A 9,833-nucleotide genomic window follows, 5' to 3' on the forward strand; every position below is an offset into this window, starting at 1 on the left:
TATTATGGACAATAAAGATCTATTATTATTATTATTATTATTATTATATTATTATTATTATTATTATTATTATTATTATTATTATATTATTATTATTATTATTATTATTATTATTATTATTATTATTATTATTATTATTATTATTATTATTATTATTATTATTATTATTATTATTATTTTGAAACAGAGAAATGCCTTCTCACCTACCCTGAATGGGGCATGGAGTATGCGGAGCAGATTATACACACACACACACACACACACACACACACACTTATGGAGAGATCTGGAGGGTCGCGCCCCAGATATTTGGTGGATTACTCATGTTAACAAGGGAGATAGGCCGGCAGGCACCATTGTCGTAGAAGCAAAAGATTAGACTGCCAAGCGATTCGAACATTTAAATCCAAAGGCAGCGTCTACAATTATGCACTCTACCTACGTGGATGATATTATCGAGAGCGTGCCGACTGTAAGAGGAGGCACGTCAACTGACATCTGACATAGAAGTCATCTTAGAAAGGTTACGTGGGGTCCATATTCCTGCATGCCTGTGGAACATGGACCATAACAAAGGAGATAGAAAGAAAAATTGGTGCCTTTGAGATGTACGTATACCGCATACTTATGAGAGTACCATGGACCAAAAAATAATCAAACATTCTGGTTCTTATTGATGCAGACTTAAGTTTCCGAAAACTGTTGGCAGAAGTTAAAATGAGAAAATTGAACTATTTCGGTCACTTTGGGAGGCACAACACCATCCAAAAATCAGTGCTAGATGGAAAAGTAGTTGGCAGAAAGGCACGGGGCAAACCAACAAAGTCCTGGATAGGAAATGTGGAGGCAACAACTGCAAAAAGATAATCGACTGCTCGATAATAACCCTTGAGCGTGAAAAATGGCGTTTTATGACATCAATCTCTGTAGGGAGACAGAATTCCGGTAAGGTAAGGTAAGATATCTTCCTTTAACTCTTTCTTAAGGTATTTTGGTTCCCACTAATTCCTCCTCCTCGTCCCCCTTCTCCTCTTCCTCCTCCTCCCCCTCCTCCTCCCCCTCCTCTTCCTCCTCCTCCTTTTTATCTCCCTGTAATTCTTTCTTAAGGTCATTGGGCTCCTTCGTATTTTTCCTTCTCCTCTTCCAGTGCCCGAAAGCAACTGGTAGAAAAATGAGACCGCCGAGGATAAAGAACATACCAGTGATGACGAAAGTAATGGTATAGCTACTGGTCCAGTCAAACAAGAGACCTAAATAAGAAAGATGGAACGGTAACGATATTGGTAATGGTAGTAGATGGTAATGGTAGTAGATGGTAATGATAATGGTTGTAGATGGTGATGGTAACACTTGTAGACGGCAATGGTAATAGTTGTAGATGTAGATGGTAACGCTTGTAGATGGTAATGGAATATACGGTGATGGTAATGGTAGTAGATGGCAATGGTCGTGTCAAGATGCTCTTACAATATGCAATAGTAATACATTTAACAATATCAACACACACACACAGACATATGGAGGAGGAGGAGGAGGAGGAAGAGGTGGAGGACGAAGAGGAGGAGGAGGACATGAAAAGAAGGAGAAAAAGAAGAAGAAGAAGAAGAAGAGAAGAAGAAGAAGAAGAAGAAGAAGAAGAAGAAGAAGAAGAAGAAGAAAAGAAGAAGAAGGAAGAAGAAGAAAAAGAAGAAGAAGAGAAAGGAGAGAGGAGGAGAGGAGGAGGAAGAGGAGGAGGAGGAGGAGGAGGAAGGAGAGGAGGAGGAGGGAGGAGGGAGGAGGAGGAGGAGGAAGAGATAGGGAATGAAAAGAAGAAAGAAGAAGATGAAGAAGAAGAAGAAGGAGGAGGAGGAGGGGAGGGAGAGGAGGAGGAGTGGTAGGAGGAGGAGAAGGGGGGAGGAGAAAGTATGGGGAATTAAAAATAAACAAAAGAAGAAGAAGGAGAAGAAGAAGAAGAAGAAGAAGAAGAAGAAGAAGAAGAAGAAGAAGAAGGAGGAGGAGGAGGAGGAGGAAGGGGAGAAGTAGGAAGAAGAGAAAGAGGAGGAGTAAGAAGAGAAAGAGGAGGAGGACTAGAAGAAGAAGAAGAAAAAGAAAGAAGAAGAAGAAGAAGAAGAAGAAGAAGAAGAAGAAGAAGAAGAAGAAGAAGAAGAAGAAGAAGAAGAAGAAGAAGAAGAAGAAGAAGAAGAAGAAGAAGAAGAAGAAGAAGAAGGAGAAAAAGGACACAAGAAGAACAACAAGGAGGAGGAGGAGGGGACGAGGATGAAGTAGGGGGAATGAAAAAAAGAAGAAGAAGAAGAAGAAGAAGAAGAAGAAGAAGAAGAAGAAGAAGAAGAAGAAGAAGAAGAAGAAGGAGGAGGAGGTGGAGGAGGATGAGGAGGAGGTGGAGGAGAAAGAAGAGAAAGAGGAAGAGGACTAGAAGAAGAAGAAGAAGAAGAAGAAGAAGAAGAAGAAGAAGAAGAAGAAGAACAACAACAACAACAACAACAACAACAACAACAACAACAACAACAACAACAAGAAAAAGAAGAAGAAGGAGGAGGAGAAGGAGGAGGAGGAGGGGACGAGGATGAAGTAGGGGGAATGAAAAAAAAAGAAAAAGGAGAAGAAGAAGAAGAAGAAGAAGAAGAAGAAGAAGAAGAAGAAGAAGAAGAAGGAGGAGGAGCAGGAGGAGGAGGAGGAGCAGGAGGAGGAGGATGACGATGAGGAGGAGGGGAGGAAGAGGAGAAGAAGAAAAGGAGGAGAAGGGGAAGAAGGGGGAGAAGGGGAAGAAGGAGGAGAATGGGAAGGAGGAGGAGGTGAGGAAGAAGAGAAAGAGGAGGGGGACTAGGAGAAGAAGAAGGAGGAGGAGGATGAGGAGGAGAAGAAGAAGAAGAATCCAGTTTATGGTTATGAAGAATATGGGGTTTTTTTAGCGCCTTATCTCAACAATATCAAAGTGCTTAACAATATCGTGATACCTTTCACTCAAACAGAAAACCATTCAATGATGCAGTATGAAACAAAGCAATTTTAGCCTACAGTGTTACATATTAAAAATGAAGATGCTTTTGAAAGAAATCTGCATTATTACTATCTCTAATATATCTTGGAAAGGATTTCCAGTTAAGGGTGCCAAATATTTCCTAAAAACAATTGATTCACACTCTACATTTTTAAGAATTGCTAGCCTGGCGATAAATATTACTTCAGTTTATCTATCGTTGAGTTTTAATTTGTTCAGTCCATCCGAGTTTTCAATTTCACAAAGCAAGATTGTAAACGTTCAATTAAAAGATGTAAATGGTCGTCGGTTGCTGACTTAAAGATTTGACTATCGTATGCATAAAATTGGTAATTTAGATTAAAATTCAAAAAAATTGATTCAATGTACATTGTAAAAGAACTGGACCCGATACAGATCCCTGTGGGACATCAAATTTCAACGGACGATCAGATCATTTGACATTTTTAACTCCAACAATCTGTCGACGATTCGTTAAATAAAATTCAAACCATTTCAGTGCCTTGATATCAAAAAGACGTTTGAGTCGTGCCAATAGAATTTTGTGGTAGTAGTAATGACGTATGGTTACACCTCCAAATTCATTTCGTCAACCCAGCTTCGAAAGTATTCCTCCGCCCTAAGGACTGTTTCATATCCACCTTCAAGTTTAGCTACTGGACAGTGGAGGACGATGTGATCGCTGGTCTCTGGAGCTGCCTGACATTTCCGGCAGGCATCACAGTTCCCAAGTTTCCATCTGCACATATTTGATGCAGTTCTGCCATGTCCTGTTAAAAGGCGATTTGAGGAAACCCAGTATTTCCTGGCTTTGTGGAATGCAGGTATTCTTTTAGTGGGATCTTTTATGATGTTTCCTCCTGTTGGTGTTTCTCTGTTCCACATTTCTCTCCAGTTCTCCTCCACACTGGAGTTTGCCAGTTTTGTTAGGTGGAAAGGTCTTCTCGATTTGAGTCGTGTTGTTGAAGGTGCTTCCTGCGAAGGATGATCACGTGTTGTCGTACAGGAGCTTGTGTGCTGCCATGACCCTGAAGGTGATACCAGCCTAGATCCAATCCTGCTGGAAGAGCTGAAGATGAGTAGTCAGACCAAGAATGATCCATGCCGGCGTCCAGACAAGATTCTTCCTTCTCCTGGACAACAACTCCAACTCAATGAAAATGAAAAATAGGAAACGGTTGTAGTCAATCGTGGCAAATGCAGCCAGTAAGTCCAACAAACATAAAATGCTCACCTCAGTTTTCTCAGCATTTAAAATCAAATTATTTTCTACCCTTAACAGCACCGCCTCGTTGCTATGGTTTTCATTTTAAGCTGATTGGAATGGCTCAGAAAGATCATGCAATTATAAATGCAAATTTAATTGGTGAATAACTGCTTTTTCCGGGATTTTTTTAATTAAACGGAAGATTTGAAACGGTTGTTAGGTTTTTTAAAATCATTATGGTCTAAAGAGCTGTCTTAAAACAATAGGGGACGATACCAGTTTGCAGATACTGATTAATTATTTCAGTTATTGATGGAATAAGCTCTTCAATGCAAGAATTTAAACACGATGTTGGAATGGCTCATAATATTCATTTGGGGCATTCATAATTAGATTCTTTATAATTTTTTCTGAGACGGTCTGAAAATCATTTAAAGCTCAAAATTGTCTAAGTCGTTTCCAATTGTGTACATTTTCTAAGTAAAAAATATAGCGAACATTTAAATAAGGTAGCTTGACATCATTTAACAATTAAAGGGGAGGGGGCGATAAGTTGATTTTCCAAGAACTTCATCACATGTTGAGAACAAGTGTTTTAATGGTTTTGTATTCTTAATCTTGTCATTATAATGGGCCTGTTTATCTGCTCTTATTGTCTTTTTCCATTTGAAAGTGGCTGATCTGAAACGGTTTCAGTGATCCTGTCGGTGGGTCTTCTTCCATAAACGTTCCGATTTACTTTTACTCACGCACCTCTTGGCTGGACCAACATCCTCTGTTTACCAGGGAGCGAAACGACGAAGCCACATTTCTCTGGTTTTTAAAAGGTATAGGTTTTTCAAGAGTGTTGCAGACACATACGTTCCAACTATCTACTGCGACGTCGGCTGTGTTGCTGCACAGATCATGGAGATCGCCTTCCAAATATTTTTTCTAAATTCACTTACATATATGTCTCAAAACTCGTGATGTTACTTGTTTCCTCGGTCTTCATTTTTTTCATTATTGATATTAATTCTATTAATTTGTGATCTGTGTAAGTGACGTCAGTTATGGTTGTGTTGTAGAGCTCTTATTGGATTATTTGATGACAAGCCAGTCGATGATATTCCCCTTGTCATGAGTTGGGGGTGACAGAATTGAATTAATGAATGTTGATAAATCGGGTCTTTGAATGTTCTTGTGGTTCTTGTGTTCTCGATAAAAGGAATGTTAAAGTCACCCACTACAATCGCATTTCCTCTAATTGTGGACATATTAGACAATGCTGGTCCCACGGAGGCCCTCCATCTGCACTTTGTGTTTGACACTACTTTATGCTCTATAAATACATTGAGTGTAGAGCATTTGCGTTCCTAAGTCGGTGTCCATCTCTAAGTGTTTATAATAATAAAGAAGAAGAAGAAGAAGAAGAAGAAGAAGAAGGATGAGGAGGAGGAGAAGGAGGAGGAGGAGGAAGAGGAGTATGGAGAGGAGGAGATGGATGAGTTTTGCTCGGATGTAACATGAAATCGATATTGAACTAGCAAGGATATCACACCTGCCCACTAAATGAAAAATTCCTAGAATTGCGACTTCAAAAGCATCTCTAAGTCATTAAAACTAACTGAAAATGAAAATTGATGTCAGACAACATATTTTAAGGATTTTTCAGTGGTTTTTTTTTATCCTTGTGATAGTGGGTCGATGATTTTTAAAGTTAGATATAGCGACTGCAATTTTCATCGCTTAAAATTACGATTTTAAATATATTTTACACGGAGGCATGTGTGGGATGTGCTAGAAAAGCGACTTGGTTTACCTGCAGTAGGAGGTCCTATGAGAGAGGCTATACCCATGAATGTAAGCAACTGTCCAAATGAAGACGTTGCCTTTTCAATACCCATGACGTCAGCTACAACCAGGTTAACCAAAGTACAGTATCCACCTTAGGGATGGAGGAATTAGATATGAGATTATGAATTAACGGGTAAAAAAGAAGGCGAGATACATTCCATTTCGTATAATAATTTAGCAATGACTATGAAAAATGTTTTTTTTCTCTTTTTGAGGGAAATCGTCTAAAATCAAAGCCCTATCTCCACTGAGTAAAAATGTTTTTGAATTTTGAAAATCCATTCATAAATAAACAAGTTATGCAGTTTCAATGGTGTCATTTATTTGGATGACCCGCAAAGAGGAAAAAAACGCGAAAATATGGGACGCTTTTTCGGCATTTTTTTTCGACCTTTGGTTGTATCTTGCGTAATAAGTGGATTAAAAGATTGAAACTTGAAGAGCAAATTAGGATGGTGTCTTGTAAAATACGGGTAAAGTACTCGTCATATACATATGAAATTTTACAACCAAAAAGAAGAAATATTCACGTATTACCTTGTCAGCGACAAAACCTCCACGCCCAGTAGTTTTAGAAATATTTTACTCCAAAGAGTAAAAATCTATTTTCAACGGTTTTCTGGTAATCGCACGAGTTTTGTCGCTTGACATAATCTAAAGTGACCTTTTTTCTAACTGTGTGCCAACTTTCAGTCATATTCATCGATAAACAGCGTCGTAATTAATTTTTTAAAATAGCATATACGAAACGGCTTCGTCCCATATTTTGACGCGAATTCGGGCACTTCGTGAGCGAAAAAGAGGCCCAAAGATTTGTGCGGGATAGTCATTGCTATAATATACTATTCTTTCATCTCTTTGTATTTATTAAATGCGTTATTTTATTGTGCCCAATAACACGACCTTGCGAGTATGTGTTATTGCACAATAAAAAATATAACGAGTTTAATAAATACTAAGAAATGAAAGAATTCGTTTATTCCATCCCTCCAAGTAAGATTAGTAGATATTTTGTGATCAAATGGTATGGTATTCGTACTTCTATTCAAAATAATTTGTAACTTTCTCCGTCTGCTTGAATGACAATTTGACCCAAAAACAAAAACGTTTGATTTGTATTCATGCGCACTAAAAGACTAATTTGAATCGCCAATCGCTTTCTTTTGCACCTTATTTTACACCAATAAAATGTCGGCAAATATTCTGCAATCTTTGAATAATGGTTTTATTCAACGCGTACAAAGCATTCATTACTCAACGATTACGTATTTACTAAGAAATGATATGGTTTTTCAATGAGAGGGATGGAATAAATAATGATGTAAGCTTACTTGGTTTCTTTTTCCTACCTGAAAAACTTCCGAAGAGAGTCGAATAAACAAGGTGTAGCCCGATACTGCCTCCACACAAAGGGCTGAGTATCGTGGAGACTCCTGCAAGTATCAGTACTGCTACATAAGGCGATAGACTGTCTTCCAACCAACGATACGTTATAATGCCGAAGAAAAGCCGACCAATAATGTTCCCAATTCCATTGGCGGAGACCAGCATTGCACCGGAAGTCTTGTCTAAACCTGACTCTACAGCTCTATCGACTAAATACATCACCGGTGTCACGAAGGCGAGGTTGGTAGCAATGCTACTTAATACCAACTGGACAAAGGTTGGATCCTTTAATATTTCAACATTGTGAAAAATCACAGCCCTGAAACTTTGGGTAAACGATGAAAAACAACTTAAAATTTTCTCACTATCCTCCAATGTGAGATGATTCTGATGGGATATATCTATTATATCTGAGTCGTTGGTGTTGTCTACTTTACTATCGGAATTCTTTGGAATATATGTAAGTAGACTTCTACTCCTGGGGTGATTTATACTCCTGGCAAAAATGATGTCCAACGATTGGTGGTTGTTCATCCCTCGCACAAATGGCAAGAGCTGATTTGAATGACTATTAGTACAATCGAGATTTCTAAGACTAGAATATACAGGTGGTTTGTGAACACTTGATAGGGAATTGCTCTTTAATCCTATCAGGGAAATCGCTCTCAATTGATTTGAATGAATTGTTGGGAACTTCAATGAATGACTAACCAAAGACCCATTTGATTGGTTAACTGAAGCAGTGACGTCTTTGGCGAATTTTTCTATAAGAAAGGTTGGATTTGGTTTAGAATTTTGAATGTTAATATTTTCATTAACCATCAATATTTCCAAAGACTTGTCTTTAGTGTAATGATCAATTTTTTTGCAAGATCCACTTGCAGATCCAATAGACGAATTTCTGTCATACAATTCAGAATCTCCACATGCCCTACTCGGGTCCTCCTCATCACATACAACTTCTACTTGATCTAGCGGCCGTAATAGCAACCCACACGCGCATGTATGAAGGTTTACAGCTCCCGTTAGCAAGAGAGCTCCTCTCCAGCCGTAAGCATCGATAAGAAAATCCATTATAATTCCTAAAATGAACACACCAATCCCGACTCCCGATGTACAGATCCCCATTGCCAGAGGACGCCGTTTGCGGAAGTACACAGACACAACGACAACAGCTGACAAGAAAACAAAGCAACATCCTGAACCTGAAAAAGATAAAGTAATTAAATAGGGAACAACAGTGCGATGTCTAAAAACTGGTTCCTATCTCATTGGAAGTGTAAAACCACTCTACCGGAGGACTGAATACATACATTATGTAAATGATCTTCTGGTTTCAGAGTGATGCCATCGTATTTTCTAGTCTAAATATATATTGATCGCCAATGAAGATCATCCATCCTCGCTCCTTTACTCTACGTAACCCGTAGCATCTGCATATACATCTACATTTCTATACTAAGATAATTATGATTCAATATGTAACCTATTTATTATTGGTCTTCCCGAAAATTAGAAGGTGTGACATCACCACTTTTCTTCTCTATAGGGAATGGGATTAGCGGAAAAGTAGCGTCCCTTGATTGGACGTCACCTTACAGAGAGAACGTCAATTTAAAAACATATAACTTTCAACAGAGGATATCTTTCCTTTGAATAAGGAGATTTCACTCATTATAAAAAAAGTATTAAAGAATGCTTTAAAATATAATGTTATTGGGGTGAGAGAAAAAATGTTTAGAATTAAACACACGGTTTGATAAAACTTAAAGATTGCTGAGAAACTATTTAAACTAACCGCGCGGTTTCACCGGAAGCGAGGACGAGAGACGCATGCGCAAAACCATATTGACGTTCTCTCTCTAATAACTTCTCCGCCGGTGACGTCCAATCAAGGGACGCTACTCTTCCGCTAATCTCATTCCCGATTGTGACAAAATTATACACACAACTATCGCAACAAATGTAGCGAGCCGCATCAAGTAAATATAATATTATTTGAAATTGACACATGAACGGCGGGCCAAGGGTGTCTCCTGACGGTTAGGCCAAACTACTTTCCTTATCTCAAGTCTCTCAGTGCCAAGAGTCACATTATTTCCCTAATCTGGAAAAAAAAAAAAAAACGTCGCAAATTCCAGGTTTGAGAGAGTTTGATATGATGAGGGTCATTTTAATCATTCGATAATATATTTGAAGGACGAGTTTTCTGGTCAAAATTTTGAATACCTCCTTTGTTCAGATTCCACCACAGTAGGCTCGGGACATGGACAGTCTTTGGCAGTCAGAGTGTGGCTCGTTGTTCTCCATGACTTCCACCCCGATCCCTTCACCTTCCCCATCCCTCTCCACTTCTATCATTCAGGTCATTTAGAACGACAATGCTTTCGCTTCCCCTCCGGGGCC

General features: G+C 38.7%; 1 protein-coding gene across 2 annotated transcripts in view; it reads right to left on the reverse strand.

Moving 5' to 3' along the window:
• Nucleotides 1-242: 242 nt before the first annotated feature.
• Nucleotides 243-9,833, reverse strand: part of LOC144971367 (monocarboxylate transporter 9-like) — a 32,115-nt gene continuing 22,524 nt past the window's right edge. Inside the window, exons 4-6 of one of the 2 annotated variants that reach the window (XM_078912161.1) lie at nucleotides 7,391-8,632; nucleotides 6,007-6,132; nucleotides 243-1,250 (exon numbers count right to left, since the gene is read on the reverse strand). In XM_078912161.1, the coding sequence (XP_078768287.1) occupies nucleotides 982-1,250; nucleotides 6,007-6,132; nucleotides 7,391-8,632 (1,637 nt within the window). In that variant the 3' untranslated portion in view covers nucleotides 243-981. The remainder of the gene's footprint in view (nucleotides 1,251-6,006; nucleotides 6,133-7,390; nucleotides 8,633-9,833) is intronic. The other variant, XM_078912162.1, reaches the window with a different exon arrangement.

The sequence above is a fragment of the Berghia stephanieae genome, chromosome 4 (genome assembly GCF_034508935.2).
Source record: "Berghia stephanieae isolate SIO BIC M18660-M18661 chromosome 4, UCSD_Bste_1.3, whole genome shotgun sequence".
Classification (NCBI taxonomy): domain Eukaryota; kingdom Metazoa; phylum Mollusca; class Gastropoda; order Nudibranchia; family Aeolidiidae; genus Berghia; species Berghia stephanieae.